The sequence below is a fragment of the Parasteatoda tepidariorum genome, chromosome 2 (assembly GCF_043381705.1).
Source record: "Parasteatoda tepidariorum isolate YZ-2023 chromosome 2, CAS_Ptep_4.0, whole genome shotgun sequence".
In the NCBI taxonomy this organism is placed as follows: domain Eukaryota; kingdom Metazoa; phylum Arthropoda; class Arachnida; order Araneae; family Theridiidae; genus Parasteatoda; species Parasteatoda tepidariorum.
The window spans coordinates 77683931-77704521 of record NC_092205.1 but is presented as its reverse complement, the minus strand read 5'-3'; the positions used below and the strand labels follow the sequence as shown (position 1 = coordinate 77704521).

General features: G+C 26.0%; 2 protein-coding genes across 4 annotated transcripts in view; one reads left to right on the top strand and one right to left on the bottom strand.

Annotated features, from left to right (window-relative positions):
• Positions 1-7626, bottom strand: part of LOC107446374 (copper-transporting ATPase 1) — a 33791-nt gene extending 26165 nt beyond the window's left edge. For 2 of the 3 annotated variants that reach the window (XM_043054977.2, XM_043054975.2), the window contains exons 1-3: positions 7495-7626; positions 4823-5066; positions 1159-2026 (exon numbers count right to left, since the gene is read on the bottom strand). In XM_043054977.2, coding sequence (XP_042910911.1) covers positions 1159-2026; positions 4823-4927 — 973 coding nt within the window. In that variant the 5' untranslated portion in view covers positions 4928-5066; positions 7495-7626. Of the gene's footprint in view, positions 1-1158; positions 2027-4822; positions 5067-7067 lie in introns of all 3 variants that reach the window. The other variant, XM_043054976.2, reaches the window with a different exon arrangement.
• A 185-nt stretch (positions 7627-7811) lies between these two features.
• LOC107446373 (phosphatidylinositol synthase) lies at positions 7812-17012 on the top strand. The gene is made up of 6 exons (XM_016060999.4): positions 7812-7950; positions 10147-10281; positions 10374-10527; positions 11067-11148; positions 12044-12125; positions 16713-17012. The coding sequence occupies exons 1-6, from the start codon at positions 7911-7913 to the stop codon at positions 16868-16870; spliced, it is 651 nt and encodes a 216-aa protein (XP_015916485.1). The 5' UTR covers positions 7812-7910; the 3' UTR covers positions 16871-17012.
• The last annotated feature ends 3579 nt before the right edge of the window (positions 17013-20591 follow it).

The window sequence follows — 20591 nt, the reverse complement described above, 5'->3', positions numbered from 1 at the left end:
TTTTATTGAATAACTATTTCTGATTGGCGGTAATAAAGATTATATACTTTAGCTGCCTATAGCTGTAAATTTTAAATAATTTATTTTTCTTATATGATTGATTAAGCCGCTAGTAAGAATAAAAAAATAAAATAAATAAGAGCATTAAAAAAAAAAATAGTGAACAAACTTTTCGGCATTCAATGAAGTAGTTACAAAGAAAAAAAACAAACTAGATTTGGTACCAAGAAAAAACTATGAATTTTAACACATTTAAAAAATACAAATATACAGGTACTTATGTACTTTTTATTTATGTCGCACTGGAGCTGCATAATGAGTTATCGGCATCCGTTCGTGAAACATCCCTGAGGATAACGCACAGACAACATACACACATCACATTTTACAGGGAGGATACATTCATATACACCATCGATCTATCCATTCGCAGAATGTAATTTTGACCTGAACAACAGCACAATCGATTTCAGATCCAGTACCCCTCGAGGTACCGATTTGTTATAAGAACTTTGTGACCCTGACAGATTTAATGTGCACCAGTCACCATTTTGTACATGGGAAGTCTTCAGCTGACAGTGATCAAACTCATGACTTCTCGCACATGGGCCACGAGCCAAGCTATCCCTGTCCCTCAGAAATAAAAGCAAAAGCACAGAATTTCAAATTGTAGGGCGCGGACAATTGAAAATAAATTTTAATAATCATTTAATAAAAATATTTTAATATATTTTTAATTGAAATGATTGTTGAATATTTTTAAACCAAAACTAAAAAACAAGTTTTTAATAATTTAACAGCTTTTATTGAGAAACATTGTTAGGGAAAATTAAATAAATTTGTTTTGGGAATAACTGTTTAAACCATACATACATGATATAAATTTTGCTGTAATAAACTTAAATAAATATTTTAATTCATTTTACTAAATACTTCTCTAAATTTTATTTCTAACATGATAAATAGTTATTCATGATAAGAATAGTGAAATTTTTAATGTAACATTTAGTAAAATCAAAGAACCTTTATTTAAAGCTATTATTTTCACTAAATAAATATATAGCTACTTAACAAGTAGTTTCAAATGATTTAGTTAATTTTATTTCTTGAAATAGAAATATTAATTTATAAATAATATTAATAAAAGTACAAACTTACTTGTTTCATCAATACCATTCATAATAATTTGTGAAGCTGTATCTGACACAGAATCAGTTTTATCAACATTTTTTTCGATAATTTCTTTGCATATAAATCCTATTGATTGAATATTATTCATAATGTCATTAACAGATATTACATTTGGAATGTAGACAACAGACAAAACAACAGGATCAGACGTTGAACTAACAGATATCACGCCATTCATATTGAAAAGTTGATCCTCATCTTCTGCTGACCAATTTGTGGAACTCAGTGTTTCAATACTAAGCGTTAAAAGTCTTGGCTCGTTATTAGACTCTATCACCTCTACTATACTGGCTTCAAAGCCCATGTCATCGATAATATCACGAAGCTCATTTGACATAATCACTGAAGAATCATACAAAATTGATGCAAGTTCATTTTGCAAAGACACAGAAATTCTATGAACACCAGGTTTTTGACTTACGAAATCTTCAATACTTTTTACACAGGAATTACAAGTCATTCCTTTAACACTAATTTTGGCAGAAGATTCTGATCTAGATTGAGGTTTAATTTGCTCAACAACAAAGCCTAAGTGGGAAATAGTACTGCATAATTCTGTAAGTGACATTTTATTTGAATCCATCACAACTTTCGCACGTCGATCTTCAAGGGAAACCTTTATACTTTGTACAGCATCGTAACTGAGAAGGTTGGACTCAATCTTACGAACACACGTGTTACATGTCATGCCTTTTACAGAAACTGATGTTCTGATCAAGTTTGGTTGATTAAGAGTAACATCAAAACCCATGTCTTCAATTTTTTCAACAAGCTCTTTGTTTGATATGAGATCACTGTCATATTCAATTTCTGCACATTTCTGTTCCAAAGATACCTAATAAATAACACAATATGTTTTAATAAAATAATTTTTTCTTATAGACACTCATTTTATTTCAAAATAATTTTTAGAGAATCTGTGTAGTTAAATAAATATTTTTTACCAATGAGGTATTTCGCAAATCAAAATAATAAATAAGAGTTTGGGAAAACTAAAAATTCTTCGAATTTTATAGCAGGACAGCTCCACCTTTGTTTTGTTTTGAGATAAAGCTTTAAGTCTAATGAGTGTTTTATTTCCCTTATCTTATTTGATTTTTGATGCCCTCTGTTTGAGCAGAAGTTTGAGGCGTGTGAGTTGCAAAATAAGATAAACATAAATAAATAAACATTACGTACTTGTATAAACATGAAAGTGAGGCATTCGTGTTGACTATTATTCAAATAAGACTGTTATATAAAAGTCAAATTATATCAGAAAACATTGAATATAAATTTAAATGAATCTTATATAAATGGAAAGTAATTAAATATCAAAAATACATATATAATCAATAAGGTTAAGTTTTAATTTTTTAAAAAAAGAAAGAAATAAGCCTAAGAATATATGGAAGTACATGTAGTAAGATTTAAAACTAGATGAGATGCATATTTTAAAGATATATCACATTTGTACAGACAAAAAAAAACTTCTGACAAAAATTGTTAAATTTTCCGAAAATAAAAACACCAGTTTTAAATATAGTTAGAAAACTAATTTAAAATATTTATACATAAAAGGACAAAAAAAAAAACAAAACATTTTAATCCTTTAGCCAACCAGCAACTAAAAAATTAGTAATAACAGAAATTAGATATAAGAAGACTTGGTTGCAGAAGATCATAGAAACTCTTTCCTCCATGTTGTTACAATAACTACTAATTGTTACAATAGTATTTCTTAGAGCATTTGCCAAGTAATACAATTAAAAATTTGTTTTCAAATTTATTTACTAATACTAATTGGTGAATTTATTGTAAGTATAAGTAAAACGAGATTAGAGGCAACTGAATGAATATATGTATAACTTTAATTTTATTTATTTTTTTAATAAAAGACAGGAGAGATTCTCATTTCGTAACCTGTGGCAGAATAATCGCCAAGTCTTGGACCTTTCCGGGTATAGGCCCCTGATAAATGAAGAAAAAAAATTGTAGAAAGGGACCAACTCGAATTTGTACCCAACCACAGGCAAACCTCTACATATTTTTTCATAAAAATTTTTCCTGTTTAAATCAAGTTGTTGCATTGGGGATTCCAGTTGACATGGCAGATCACAATATGGAAAATATCTCTAAAAGACATAGCTGGTATTAAAAGTTAGAGTTATTTTCAATAGGACAATCTAGTTATTTGCCTTTTACTCTACCAGAGAGACAGAGTAAACAAAATATACATTTAAAAAATTGGAAAATTAGGGTAATCCCAAAATTTTGAAAATAGAGAAATTGTCAAGAAAATGTATTTATTTCTTAAAATTATCAAATAACTTTATTTTTATTTGTTACACTCTCATATTACAAAAAACTACAAATATTTATTAAAAAGTTATTTTCTGAGAAAAAAAAACTTACTGAATATGTATAGGATTATCACTAAATCATTTATATGAAATCATAGTTTTAAAAAAAAAAAAAAAAAAAAAAAAAAAAAAAATTTACATAAATTTTATAGTCAGTTTTAATTTAATAAGTGATAGAAGCAAAATTTGAAAAATCAATATCAATTTGTTTATGTGAATTATATATACACCATTATAAATTTTTTATTTATCCACTATAATAAAATTACCACTTTAATGCTAAATATTTTTTTTATTTTTATGAAACAAATGTGAATCATACACAGATAATAAACAATTATAGTCAGGTTTTTTAATCTAATTACCCAAAACTTTAAAAATCAAAACATAACTGTACTGTAAACTAGGTCATCTAATATTGCTGACCTTCAGAGTTTAGAAAAGCAATGCATAATAAAAGTAAAGACTAGCAGTTATTTACATACATTTTGTAGTATTTAAAGACTCAAATTCATGATTAAATTTTTATTTTACAATAAGATTTTTAAAACATTAAATTTTTAACTTACGTATCTATATTTCTTTAAGTACCACATGTTGAAGAGAACTGAACATAAGAATGCAAAAGATTGAAATCACAGAGAAACCTGTTTTTCTCTAAGAAGCTTATCCAGGGAAAAACTAACAATCTTATAAATTTAAGTATTAACTAAAGTAAAATATATGAGCTATAAGACTTAAGTCTTAATTACTTATTGCTTTGGTGCAATTAAAATAATTCAGTTCCTTGCTATTTTTATATTTTTTATAGACATTATTTTTTTACGTTAAACATAACTTAGATTTCTATCTTTAATTTTGATCTTTTCATGGAATATAATAGAAACCAAAAGAAATACTTTTATATTTTTTTTAAATAATTATTTACAAATAAGTTAATATGACATGTATTGTAATTTATGAAACAGATAACTAATATTTAATTCTTTATTCAGAACCATTAAAAATATACAGTTTTGTGATATACGGTTTTTCAGTAATTTGTTAACAAGTTAAAAGTAGTTTTAAAAATTTTGATAGAAAAATAATTTTTTTAAAATTTTTTTTATTATAAAAAAGAAAAAAAATATTATAACTTGCAAAATGTAATATAAACTTAAAATCAAATTTAAAGTTAAAAAAAATATTAACAAAAAAGTACAAAAATATTAAGCAACTATGTTGACACTTAACAAAGCTAAATATAAGAATATGTTGGCAAGACACCAAAATTAAAAATAATCACTTACTTTGATTTTGATAACTCCATTAACTTCTCCTATCTTTTCTTCAATGGAATTGACACAAGAATGACAAGTCATTCCTTCAATTCCTAGCTTAGTTAACATCTTCATTTTTAAGTACTTTACAAACACTTAAGACATATCTCTTTAAAGATGAGTGAATATTTTTCTAGTAGAGACAGACTTCCAGGAAATCTATATATAACCCCCTTCAAAGATAAGCTGCTAGACAGGAGAATGTCAATAGTACCTTTAATAGAAGAAAATAGATTTTCAGATCAGTAACAATGAAGAATTCTGGTGGTTATTTTATTAAAATTTCATAGATTTAATTTAAATTATAAAAGTTTTTTTTTAAATACAAAGTTAATTTTTATTTTAAATTTTTCAAAAATAAACTAATTATAGTACTTATGCAAGTATTTTTTTAAATATTAAATAAATCTAGACTAAAAAAATAAATTTAACTAAAAATTTAATTTTTCAAATCATTTAATAAGTTTTACAACAAAACATGCCCATTAGAATGACAAATTAATTCATTTAGCTACTTTCAAACTATTTAATTTTAAATAAAATATTGATATTTCTTTTATAATACTTTACTGTGCTACTCAGATACAAAGTATAACATCTCAAGGTAACATACATACATGAACCAATTTCAAAAATCTCAGAATTTTTTCTTCTTCTTTCCCCATTAGTTGTAAAGTTTAAACTTCCTTTAGGGGAACGTCAGATATCTTGTTGAACATATTTTTTTGCAATTTTAAATCTCATCACTGGCCGGGAAAAGTAAATAAAATAGATATCCCTTAAGTTTTCAAGTTTTTCTTCTTCAAATTTAATCATTATTTGAATTTATCAGGTTTTTTTCTGTTAAAGGAAAATTACTTTTTAATTAAATTATTATTTATATACCATCCCCCTTTGTGAATAAAGATAACAAGTTGGAAAATCTCTTGGCCATAAGTGTGAACTTTATATTCTAACTCTGATTAGTATTATTATTTTTTTGTACATAAATTTTTTAAATTCATAAAACAAATTGGAATTTAACTAACTATGAAAGCAGATATTCTTAAAATGATAAATATTTAGAAAATTCAAATAAAGGGGAAGAATTTAGAAGGAGAGTGGAGATATGTAGACAAACATTGTCTTAATATTATACTCAAAATCTTTTTAATAAAAAATAATGGAAATTTTTTTTAATTTTAATTATCTTCTAAAACAAATTTTTTTGTAAAATACATTATTTTGAACATAAATTTTATCCAGAATATAAAAAATGGAACAAATTGAAATTTAAAAAAAAATTCAAAAAAATTAGAAATAAATTTTGAACAATTGCTTATATTTTTTTTAAACATTACACCAGGAACTAATTACTAATATCATAATAAAGTTTGTCAATAAGTCATTTTAATTAAATCAAGATTAAATACTTACTTGCAAAATAGTTATTAAATAATTTATAAACATATGCAAGAATGAAATCTTAAATTAATAGGTACTTATTACATTAACATCAAGTTTTTCGATTTGATACCTACAATAATCCATAAATAGGATTTTATTAGAAAATAAAGATTTAAATATCAGAATCTGCACTAAAATAGTCTAATTTCTAGTGACAACCAGGCAGTAGCACACAAGAAACTAAATAAAAGTGCAATATAGAACAAATTCAAATGGTATAACTCATAACCACCTTGTTACAAGCTTCAACAATTTTTTTTAGTTTCTTACAAGTACAAAACTCTTAGCAGCTTTGTTGATTTTAATTGGCATCAAAAGATACCAATAAGGAAATATTTTCCCGAAATAGTGCAATTTTCTTTTTTTGCTTTTTTTCTTGTTCAGCTTTTAAATTAATAATTTTGTCTTTTCTCTACTAGTTTCTAATGCTTACTAATAAAATGACTATAGCAGCTAAACAAATATAAGAAGTTTAATATGAAAAAGTGCTGTAATATTCATGAATCTAAGAATTGTACCTGTATAATTAAAAATTAGCATAATTTTTTTAAGATTAATAATTTAAAATGAAAACAAAGAAATATTTATAAAAATAGAAAAAGTGAGCATTAATACAACTTCATATTTTAAATAAATCATAACACTTATGAATATCTAACTTTTTGTAATAGATTTGCGTAATTTAAGCATGTCAGTGTTAAAAGAAAAGAATGAAGTTAAAACAAAGAGAAATTAAACTTCAATTCTAGATATTGGAATGTATACATACAAATAAATAAGTTCACTTTTAAATATTCATCACATTAAAATGCAAAACACTTGTAGAAGTTTAATGAACTTCAAGAGATAAAAGGTAGATTATGACATTTTTTCAGTTTGTACAGCACAGATATAAAATTTGATAATTAAGAACAATTTATAAAGTTCCCACATTACGCATCTAAATCGTAAGAATAAACCTATATTAATTTTACATCATTAGAGTTACAAGTTGAAACTTTAAACTACAACGAGAGGGGTGAACTATGACACTTTCTGTCCCATTTTCGTCTGTACCATAGCGAGCCTGGCACTTATCAGTAACAAACAATAACTATATAAAAGTATTTGAGCAAATTACTCCTTCATTGGGGTAAAAATTGGTTACTAACTATTAAATTATGACTGTCAGTTTTATAATTATTAAATAAACTTACGAAATCCTTGAAATAATTCACAAACCATATAAACAACTACATGTTTCGATACTGAAACTTGAAAAAGGAGAAAGGGAAAGGGAGTGGGAAGGCTGCCACAGTCACGTAGCAAATGTCCCAATATTTATTACGCAATAAATCGAAAAAGAGATATCTGACCTTTTGCCATAGATTTTTGCTATTTAATATGCGATAATGTAACAATCAATGGTGACGGCTGTAAAATGGAAGAAAAACATTCAAAATTCTCAGTAATTAACAATCAAATGAAATTTAATTTAAAAATAATTTTTTTCACTTCAACTTTCACTTTTTAAATTTGTTGTTGTTTACTTCTGCTTTCGTTGCTTTCGATTGAGCGAAGCGGATTTAAAGGGATTTATTGTTAAATTAATTAAGGTCAATTTTCAGATTAAATGTCGGAAAATATATTTCTCTTTGTTCCGAACTTAATCGGTACGTGCATTTGATTTGGTCAATACCAATTGAAAGATTAGCAGCACAAACCTTTATAAATTTTATTTCAAATATCAATTGCAAGATTTATTCTAAAATTGTAATATAAGTTTTCGTTTTTAAACAATAATTTTACTGTCTATTTTTGAAAGCAGTTCTTATTTTTTTTCCTGGCTTGATATAATCTTAATTTATATGTGTGTCCATGATGTTTTTGAGTATAAATCTTAGTATACTGTATTTCTCTGCCACATTGTTACAGTTACATATTTAAAATATTCAAACTAATTAAAAATATGACTAAAATGGATCAGAGTTTTAAAAATCGCATGATTTTAAAACAGTACATTAAGTTTGAAATGAAAGTAAGAAAAACAATATCTTTTAATATTATTCCCACAATTATCTATGGCAAATCTCTATATCTGATGCTGTTATATTTTTTTTATCTGTATAAGTCTGTATAAATAGAATGAACACTACTGTGTTATTTTCTTTGCACCACAATAATTTAATTCTTAATTAACTTATTAAGTTAATTTCTTGGTTCTTAAATATTTTTTGATTTAGCGAAAAAAAGTTTGGAACTCTTAATTCATAAAGTTCTCTCACTTGTAAATTCAGAATGTTAAAGAGCAATAGCATTATTATACAGCTAGCATTGTTATTTAGTGCTCATGTTCTTTTTTTAAATTTTTTTTAATGGCAGGCACTGAACTTATCGTTCTTCGCCATGAAAAGTGTTGCTCATTTTGCTTTGCCTGATGAGTATCCTGTGGCCAGAGTCACGTAGGTGAGCAGCATTACTCATACCACACTGCCACAAGAACCCGTTTATAGGGTCGGCTACATTCACATATCAGAGGAAAACACAGAGAGAGAGACATCCGAGCCCTGACTGGGATTTGAACCCGCAGCCATTAGCTCCGCAGTCAGGCACGCTAACCACTGCACATGTTCTATGAACTTCTGATAAAACTTCCAAAAATAAATAAGTCAATATAATAGGAGAAGTTTAGCGTATAAAAAGAAATTAGATAATTGTTAACTTAGCATTCTTCTTTCCTCATTTGCTGCTTATAACGACGCTTCTGCAAGCCTAGCTTGCCATGTAATAGCTTTGTGAATTAAGACCAGAAAGCACCTCAAGGATAAAAATGTGATCTAGCTCAGAAGCCCCAGATAAATGGCAGAACTATTCAATCATAGGGTTACTTCCAGAATTTAGAGATAGATCTAAAGGCAGGGGTCTGTCCAGACATTTTGTGAAAAAACCATTTTTGTACAATTGTGACAAAATCACTCGTGATTTGTGAATATAAAATAAATGTTAAATCACATTCGTTCAACCAGTGTCCTGCTTTTGTGAATTTGTGCAAATATGGTCCGTTATTGCAAAAAAACTTTTTCAAGGAGTTTTTAAATCGTACAGACATATAAGATTATGCTCAACACTGTAAAATTATAATTAAAAAAATTAAATTTTAAAAAATAAACAACAATTGCTACTTCTAAATTAGAGATGCAACATACAAATATTTAATATTTAGCCTATACTGCTGAACGCAGAATATTCATTTTCGGACGAATAAAGGAAGAAGCGTCTGCTGAAGACAAAATTTAGTTCGTTTACATCTGTCTTTCACCCTTCCTGGGAAGGTTTTTTTTGATTAACAAAACAATAATGAAAATAAACAAATTTGTGAAGGGTCCGATTAAAAGATAAATTATTTTGTGAAGGATCCGTTTTTAAGTTAAAATATTTTGTGAAGGGTCCGTTTTTATGAAAAGATATTTTGTGAAGGGTCCATTAACGGACCCAAATTTCTTTTAAACAGACACCCTGCTAAAGGGGAAGGACAGTTTTTCCAGATCACTGTAACCTGTGAAAAAATTTGTATATTGGAATTTAAGTTAAGTAATTTATCATTGAAATTTCTAGATATCAGAGATTTTTTTTTAACGTCATGAAGAAATATCAATCAACCACAAAGTAAAAATTTAGGTACCAGTCACAAATTTTTGACTGTATTCTCCAATTGTTTGAGACTCATTCACCTTGCATATTTAAGAAAATGAAAATGTTTTTCTTTATTCCTATAATGATTTCTTTCTGCTTTTAGCCAATTGTGTTTATTTATTTATTTTTTCAGGATTTTTTTCATGCAAATACAAATAATGTTACCTTAATTTTAGGCTATGCCAGAATTCTACTGGCAATCATCTCCTTCTATTATATGCCTACTAATTACTTAAAGGCAACATTCTGCTATTTATTAAGTGGATTTCTGGATGCTATTGATGGCTATGCTGCAAGATGGTTGAATCAAGGTATTATATCTTTTATTTATAAAGAGCTATTTTTACCGATTGTCATCATATTACATCTTCAAACTATAATTGAATATGATTTTTTGTTACAGGTACAAAGTTTGGAGCGATGTTGGATCAACTTACGGACCGTTGTGCTACAATGTGTTTACTTGTAGTTCTTTCATGCTTTTATCCCAAATGGATGATTCTTTTTCAATTAAGTATGGCTATTGATATAGCTGGGCACTGGATTCATCTGCATGGGTAATAATTCTTGTTTTAATATTATGTGTTTTAAAAATATTTTTACCACCCATCATACTCTTAAATAATGGCAGCTTTTTCTAAGCTGCTTAGGAAGGTTTTTGTTTAATTTTTCACTTATGTTTTACGAAATCGCTTTGAAAATTTTGCACAATCTAAATTAAAATTGCATTAAGCAAAAATATAACAATTTAAGCAAATGAAAAAAGATCAACACCTTAAATCATCCATATATATTTATGTAAAAATTTCTTTAAATTTTTTCAAACTGGATGTTAACTTTTATTATGAATTTATTTTTCTTCTTTTTGTTGCATAATTTCTATTCTCAAGGATATAATTAAAGTAAGCATGAACTAAGTAAACTGATATTACATTTAATGAAAGATTCGAAAATAGAAGAAACTAAGTATACTGCTATTTCCTATCAATAATAAGTTTATGAAATTTTTGAATCCCTAAAAGTATTCATAGATATATGTTACATTGATTATTTGTTATAAATATTTTGTTTTATTGAGTTTTTACTTTTTTTCTAGGTCAATGATGCAAGGTAAAACTAGTCACAAGTTTATTGATCCTTCTTCAAATCCGATAATACATCTTTATTATACTTCCAGGGTAAGTACTAGTAAACTACACACTCAACCTTAGCTATAATATTAAAATTTGTAATTGTTTCCTGCTGTTTAAAGTTACAAGGTGTTAATTTCAATGCAACTTCTCATTAAAACTTACATTTTTATCTTTTATTGAACAGATCCTTATTGTTATTCTAAACTATCTACTTACTATGTAATTATTTAATTGAAGAGCTTGAAACGATATCTTATTAAACAACACTTTTTCTGAAAGGTGCATTTTTTTATATACCAAACTGTTCCTTAGTATTGTTTCAAGATAAGTACTTTCTAGAGCTGAAGCGGTTCAGGGGGTAGAGTGCTCGCCTTCCAATGAGGTGAACTGGGTTCAAATCCTACCAATGACTGGTTGATACAAATCTGCATCCAGCTTGCACTGACCACAGTGCTGACGTGAAATATCCTGAGTGGTAGATGGATCATGGGTTATAGTCCCGTTGCCGTGGGAGGTTCTCGTGGTCTTCCTCTCCGTGTAATGCAAATACGGGCTAGTTCCAGCGAAGGCAAATTTCTCCTAATACTTGATCCAGGAATTCCTTTGTCTTCTGGATTGGTTTCGAAATTATAAGGCTACGGAGTTGAACATTAGTAGTTATAAACCCAAAAATTGGGTCATCTGTTCAACGACGGTTATAAAAAAATAATAAAAGATACTTTCCAAGTTTCCGGACTTCTAAAATGCACAGGTGCATCTTATTGCCTACTTAGAAATTGTGGTGCCTTTCATTACAAACCATTTCCGAAACAATTTGAAAGTGTGACTTATATTATTCTCCTCTTTACTTTAATTATTCACTTGTGTTAGATCATATACTACAATGTTTTAAGTGTAAGTAAAAAAAAAAAATTTACATTGTATGAAAATTTTTTTACAGCCTGTTTTATTCTTCATGTGTGCTGGAAATGAACTGTTCTATAGTATGCTTTATCTTGTCTATTTTACTTCTGGGCCCACAGGTAAATGTTATTATCATTATTTTGCATTCTAATATGATCTATTTTGTTTATTAATTTCACTCTGCAAAGTGTTCGTAAAGAGGTTTATTGTTTTATGCGAGTCAATTGCTCTATATTTGAATTTAAAGACTCACTTGGTTTTCCTCTAAATCTAAATGTCTAACTTGTGCTTCTTTAATTGGACTAAAAAGTAAACAAAAATGTGTGGATTGAGAATTTCATTTGATTTTACAGTTGTTTATTTTCACATATTTTTATTGCATGATTCATTAAATCAGTGAGATGATATTGAAAAAAAAATCATATTAATGCACTTGATTTATGATTCATGATTCTAGATTATCAGCATTCCCAAATTATCTATATTTAGCTGATACAAGATTAAATCAATTATGTATGAGATAGATCAATGATAATGAGAATGAAACTAATCAGAGCTAATCTGTTTTTCTTATCACCTTTTGATTGTATTGTATATTTTAATAGATTGTGAAGTGAAGTAATAACTATGTTAAAATTAGATGTCACAACTGTTAATCATGCTATGATAAATATCTGTTACTGTAATGTAAATTAACCTCATAGTTTAATTTTTTTTGTATCTTTTAAATTGTTTTGTATTGCATAATAAATTAATTAAGTTTGGCCTGCCAAAAAACTACTTTTTATAATCTGTATCTCTTTATAAATTTTTTTTACTCTAGTTAAAATTTTGATTGAGTAGAATTTTTTATTAACATCTAATAACTAGCTCAAACACTTGATAGTTTAACTTCATGTTTTATAAATCCAACTTAATTCTTTCGAAAAATTTCAATAATTATTAGTTAATATTAGTGCAGGGGTATAATTATTAACAGTAGAACTTCAGTTATCCGATCCTTTTTCATGCTCAAACTTTTGCAGAATTTTTTTTTTGTACCTAAAGCTTAAAAAGTAAAAAAATACTGTTTGTAATGTACGACTTCATAAAATTGATTATTTTATGGGAACAACAAATAAAATTTTTCTTGGTCACTAAAGGTGGTTGCTGTGGTTTTGCTGTAGTTTTGAAACTGTAATGTCCATTCATTTGTTATTACTAGTATAGTTTTGTTTTAGCATCATGGCTTTCATATTTGCTAAAAAGAGGCATGCTGTGTTATTTTCACTCGAAGAATAAAACATCGTATTTAGAGAAACTTTGTAATGCCCACCAAGAAATGTAAATCCATAGAATGAACTTTAAAGATTACTGAAATAAACTATTAATTCAGAACTAATTGGTCCTTTGTACAAATGATTTTTTTCAGAAAGAAGCAAAGGAGTAACATTAAGTGGGGAAATAAAACTAGAGGATTTTATTGCTTAAAATATTTTTATACCTCTTTGAAAATAGGATATTTATTAAAAGATTATATTAAAATTAAAAAAAATATGACACACAGTATTTAAACTAGATAGAGCACAATAAAAATAGATAAATGACTATGAAAGAAAAAAGAAAATGAAATTAAATAAAAGAGGATTTTACCTCCATTATTTGAATGTTTGATTACACAAAGTTGGGTTGGTCCCAGTCACTTCAGATAATAATGGTTGTACTATATATATATATATATATACAGTAGAACCCGTTTAAGAAGTTTTTCAAGGGAGTGGAAAGAAACGACTTATTAAACGGGAAAACTTATTAAACGGTGAAACTTAAAAACACATTAATAAAAAACTAAAANTCATCAGTTTCTCTTCAATATTTTCGTATTTTCCTTTCTTCACTTTTTTTACTTTCTGGGATGCACCGGAACAAGAAGAGTTTAAGATGATGTCTTTCTTAGCAATAATGCCATTTAACGTAGTAACAGGAAGATCTAAATTTTTTGCTATTTGAACTCGTGTTAATTGAGGATAGCTGTCAACAGCTTTTAAAATTTTTACTTTGTCATCAATAGATAGAGCTTTACGCTTAATGCCTTTACAGGACATTTTCCACAAAAATCAAACTTTTTACGATGATTTTTAAGATAACATAAGCGCCTACACTAAGAAAATTTTCAACGAAATGCTGCTAAATGTTTAGATGTATCTTTCTCTTCAGTTATTGAATGGGTGTGGACAGCAGTGAAGTTCGTGAGTCACCAGGCTATTCATTTAAGGTGGACACAATGACAAAGCTATTCCCTACATTCTTATCAGTTTCATAGTTCATCTAAAGGTTCACATTCCTTTGCTCACACCTGTTCCTGATAAGTCACCTTTCTTTGTAACAAAGGAGTGATGAAGGTCAGTGGTCAGTACCCATACATGTGTTTGTAAGGGCAAGTTAAAACTAAATAAGACATTTTAAATAAAATTTTAAAAAATTGAAATTAGGAGTGGAAACTTCTTAAACGGGAAAAAAACTTCTTATAAAAGTAAATTTAACATTATGGTAATTGGTTTTTTTAAAAAATAACTTCTTACGCGGGAAAACTTCTTAAAAGGGAACTTTTTAAGCGGGTTCCACTGTATATATATTCTCTTATATTGTATGTTTCTAAAATTCTGTGTACAATTTCTTTGAAAAAATTATTTAAAAAAAATTTGCTATGTTTTAGAACTTTTGTTTTTAAATCATAATAAGAAAAACATTCTTTTAACTCAGGAATGATTATAAACCAAAAAAAAAAAAAAAAGTTGAATGTTAAATTAATTTGCTCCGTATCATTCAGTGAAATTGTAATAAACAAGAGAGAAATTAATATGTTTTGTAGTAACTTAAAGTTTTGTCAACCTTAGCAAAATCATCTTTTTTGAAATATTTTATATAATATTTTTAAATTTATAAATAATATTTTTAAAATTATATATAATATTTTTATAATTATATAAAATATCTTACAAAAGAGGTAGCAACTTCAAAAGCTAACCAAACCAAAATTGATAAATTTGTTATTAGTTCATATGCTCTAGAAAATTAAACTTTTTTTTCCTGTAATTTATAAGCACTTAATGCATATTTTTACGTTTTTAAGTATTAGTGTCTAAAAATTATTTTAAATCATTTTAAGATTGATCTCTTCTAGACTAATATTGCCCTGTTTAGTAGTTTAGCAATTTGTGAGTTGATTTATATAACACAAAATCCTATAAAATACAGTCTCGGGTTTCAAGGTTTGCATTATAAAGAATTTCTACTGTCTTCAGATTATAGAGGCTACATCGTTTTTTAATCTTTTATCCATAAATTTTCTAAATGAAAGTTTCTTTTAATAAGAAGCTTTATAGTGTCAAAATTTATAAGCAACTTTTATTCTATTTTTTTTCCACAACAGTCTGACAATATTTTAAAATTTACTTCCATATAGCAGTACTCCATAGTTATTTTTGTGACTAAGCTATTTATGCTAAGCAGCATCAAATTCTGAATTGTTAGCTGATTTCATTGGTTTTTTTAACTAATGTTGAAAGAAAAAGAATTGTTAATATCCCTTTTGCAGATTTTGTAGGATTTTTTCCAAATTCCATTTGCACCACAACATTATATATTTCTTGCGCATATAACAATACTCTTCTTTCTAGTATGATGGGCAAATTAAACAATGAAAAGATAAATGAAACATTAAAAATTACAACTTTTATAATTCTTTAGCAAAACCAAAATGGTTAACTTAAACCTTTATTTGTTACTTACATAAAATGATCAATTCTATGCAGTCAGGTCGTACTAGTAGTGTTTCTTAATATTAGAGCATTTGTGTATAGTTAAATTATATGAAAATTGAGAAAAACAAAAAAAAATTGTGAATGTTTAATTTTTGAAACTAATCTTAACTATACAAAGCATCTTATTATATATAAAATTAAAGTTAAATATTTGTATATTTATTGACAAAACTAGCTTTTAGTAACTTTTTCATGTTTTACTTTTTTATTAAGTTATTTGTATTATTACATGTCTTATGAACAGTTAATATTTTTGATTAAAAAAAATTATTCTCTATCAATACGAAGTTATTTTTAAGAAAAATTTTGCAATTGAACTAAAAATATATTTATGCATTTATATAGATTAAAGATTTAAAATATATTTAAAGAACTAGATCAGTTTATCAGTAATTTATTCAACTTTGCATAGTTTTATATTGTTTTGCTGCTGCTAATAAAAACAAAACATAGCTTGATGCAACTAACATGATTTCAGTATGAAATAAAAAGACAATTTTAAAAGTTTCTTGATGAAAACTTGCTTTAGGTATAGGCTCTTTATATTAATCTAAAGTTTCAATTATATTTTATCTCTCACAATATTCACACAAAAATTCTAAAAAATTTTGTAAATAAAAATAAAATTACTGAAAATGTTGTTCTTATAGCTGAAAATGATGCTTAGTATAAAAATCTCAGAGTGTAAGTCTTTATGAATACGCTATGTGAAGTTAGTGAACTGTAATTATTTTCTTAAAAACTAAAATTATTTGTGTGGTTCAGGTAGTTTAAAAAAAAAATTATTTTTTTTCCTTCTGCATGAAATATGCATCTCAATTATTCTTTATTATTTTATACAAATATATTTTGATAATTCTAATTATTGTATAAACATATTTTCATCATTTTTTGTTATTTCAGTTTTAGGAATAGGACTTTTCAAACTGCTGGTCTACCTCACTACTCCTATTGCTATTGTTAAAACCTTAATAACACTCCTTCAAATGTATGTGGCATCTGTCAATATTAGTATTATTGATGTGAATGATCGTGCCATTGAATCCAAGAAAAAACATTAGAAATTCATTATGTATCTTTTACTTACTGGGAAACTTTGAAGATATTTAGTTGTTGATATTTCCTAATAATGATATATATTATACAAATATTTCAATGTATTTATAGAATCATATAAAAATATATAACCGTCAGCTTCTTAAATTGACTTTTATATTAAATATCTATTTTTAAAAAAGTTATTTTTTTAAAATCAGACTTGATTTAATTAGCATTAGATGGAATCATTAATTAAAATCATTCATTTGCTTAGGCAAAACAATTAAGAAATATTAGTTTTTCAGGATTTGTCAATATTTCTTGAATTGCTTTAATCACTTTTAGGTTAATGTTTGTAAATATACTTAAACACATTATATTTAAAGTTGTTTATGTATTAAGTATTTTTTAAATTAAGTAATATGAGTTGATTTTTGTTCAAAATAAAATCATACCTAAAAACATATTTATTATTAATAAATATGTATATCTTTAGTTGTTAAATTCAGATATATATTTATAATTAATATTATTATAATTAAAGTTATTATAATTGAATATACTATTGTTTTCTAAGATTAACATATTAAAAAAAGTTTTTTTTTCCTTGAGACAACTTTAATATTTGATTCCATTTATAACTAAAGGTCATAAACTACAAAAAGATAGAAAGCAAAAAAACTGTTTTAAATTTAGATTGGTTGAAATGTAAATAGTGCAGGAAAAAATAACCTTTTTGTTATTACTAAATTTTATAACTTAGAAATTGTGAAACACTCTTCAAAATGTCTATAGATTCTTGCTTAGATGTCTTAAAACACTTGAAATAAAGAGGTTTGCTTTCAAACTTAAAAAAAAAAAATCAAAGGCTCTTCCTAAATAGTTGCTTGTTTGTGTAACTTAATGTAATGCTACTGGATTGCAATGAAATAAAAATTGACTTGTATAGCTAGCAAGTATCACTTTTGCAGATTAATCATGACATTGCAATTGTGAACTTGAAAAGCAGTCATCGGGGGAAAAATGTATTGTTAGTATTCTTGATTCTAGAAAAAATACCCAAAGTTATTCGTATTTACATTATTGTAAAGTTTTTTAGAAAATAAATACTTAACTATTTAATTTGATGTTTGCCTATGTTTAAAGTATGATATTAAAACTAGAAAATATTGCTGTTGTTCATATTAACTATTATTTTTAATTGATGTCAGGATCATGTGTTGATGATTAAATCAAAATTTAGATTAATATTTGGTATGAGCATAGCATAGGTATTAGTTAAATTTAGGTTAAAATGGAACTTTGAAAAAAAAAAACTGTTACTTATAAAAGCATTAATTTAAATTTAAATTGTTTTATCTCTACAATGGTATGGTGTTTATTATAAATATATATATCCTTGCTTAAAAGTGATATAAAACTTTACAAATTTAATATATATGAATAAAATCAAATCTAGCTAACATCATGCCAGTTGATAAATTACACATATCTTTTTTTCCTCCTCCTTTTTAAAAAATATTAGTAACTTTTTTTTTCAGATGAAATCCATTTTTTTTTATTAATTTTGTCTTTTTACTGATTTTTTATTGTTACTGCCATTTTGATTTTTACATTTTTCTAATTTTGTTGCATGTCCAAAAGTATTTCAATTGTAATTTTTATATATTCGAATAGTTTGTCTATGTTTTAATTATTATTAATGATAAATTTTCTTCAAAGTTTCACAGTATTTAAAGCTTCCCCTTACAATTATGTATAATGCATTTCTTATTTTATATTATTGTTATTTTATTTTTTATAATTATAAAACTAGTTTTCTATTTGTATAATTCTTTTTCTACATCTGCCACTTAGATATGTAATTTATACTTCTATTTGCTTTTTACATTCCACCCAAGATTTAAAAATAAGTAGATTAAAGGAAAATTTTTTTTTTAAAATTGTTGTCATGTAGTTTTGTCTTGGTTATTACAAAACTGATTATTATACAAATTTCTTCTTTATTTACGTATGATATTGTATTACATTTACATGTAATCTTCTATTACATTGTATAATAGGACTAGGTTATTTAACATTTATCTTTGATTTCAAATAATCCAATGGTATATAATAATCTTGGACAGGTATTTGGAAAAAATATGTTTATTACGTTACCAATTTAAAAAAAAATTTGTTTTCTGGTTAAATAAGAATCGGTTATGTAATTAAAACTAAAAGCCACTCAGCTTTGGACCATGCAAAAATGTTTTGCCATACAAAATTTACAATAATAATGGCTTCTTTTTGTTTCAAAAATATATTTCTAATTATAACTTCTTTTTTATCATCTTAAGGAGCAAACATGTTTTCAAGGATCAAATTTATATCATATCTATATTTGTATGTCAATTTATATTGTTTGTATGTTAAATATATCTTATAGTCATTCAATTTCTTTAATTTACTTAATTACCATTGTGTTTTTCATTAGCAATTGCATATAGGATTGATATGATAGAACTTTTCTCATTAATTGCAAAATTTATAATTGTCTTGTATATGTACAGTGAACTCCTGATTATCCACAAACTGTTTATCTGTGGTCTTTCTTTTTTTTCACTTTAAAGAGCCACTTCTGTGGCCAAACCCAAGCATGGGTATACTTTTGAAGTTAGAAACCCTAGTACTACCTGGCATGTATTCTTATTAGAACAACATTTCTTTACCTTCCGGCATTCTAAACAGCATGTGACGGAGAACCTTCTGTAATCTTATGTCATTAGTGATGTATAAAGATAAAAATGAAATTTTTTAGCATTCAAGAATGCATGCCAGAGTACGGTTGAGTTCAAAACAGCAAGATGGTAGTAACGGTGCTTTTGTTCTACCTGAATGATTAAGTTTTTCATAGTTTTTTTCTTTGCTAGAAAATTTTTGCCAATGAACATTCAATGTATGTTTTTTATTTAATAATATATGTCTATATGTAGAATGAATTCCATCATTAAAATAAATAAATCTTGTATAAGTGTTGTAAGAATCTGTTGTAATTATTGTAGTGTTCAACCGAATAAAATCCTATATCAATGTTTTATGAAAGGCTATTGTTATAGTTACTTTATATCAAGTATTTAAAATAAGTATTTTGATGCTAACTGTTTTAAAACATTTTAAAAAATGTGCAAATATGTCAATGCCTTAAAATGTTTTAAAATTTCGTTTATTGAACCTATTGGTATTCAAGAAACTTAATGAATAATAGGATTTTCTCGTATTTACTTTAAAAATAAAGGTTTTAAATTTCAAAGCTGCATAACATATATTTTTAAGGTATGTAACTTTTTAGTATCGTAATACCGCTGTATTTTGCTATTAAATAATGTTTATTACCAACAATATTCGTGCATTCTAATTAGTTTAAAAAATAAAGTTTGAAATAAATGTGGGGAAAAAAGGCTGAATTCCTTGAAACATTATTTTTGTTTAATATAGGGATCCTGAATCAATAAGGATGATATGATTATAAATAATGATTATGACAAAAACAATTGTGATGGGGCAAATATTAGTAACATAATTCTATATGTGTGAAATTTTAATGTATATTCCTATATTAAGTACTATATTTGATACCTTAACAAATTCTTTACTCAGGCAGGATCAATCAAAATGAATAAAAATAATAAATCTAAAAATTTTCTTAAAATTTTACCCTTACTTTTCAATTGTATGTTATAATTTGAAAAATAATAAAATTTC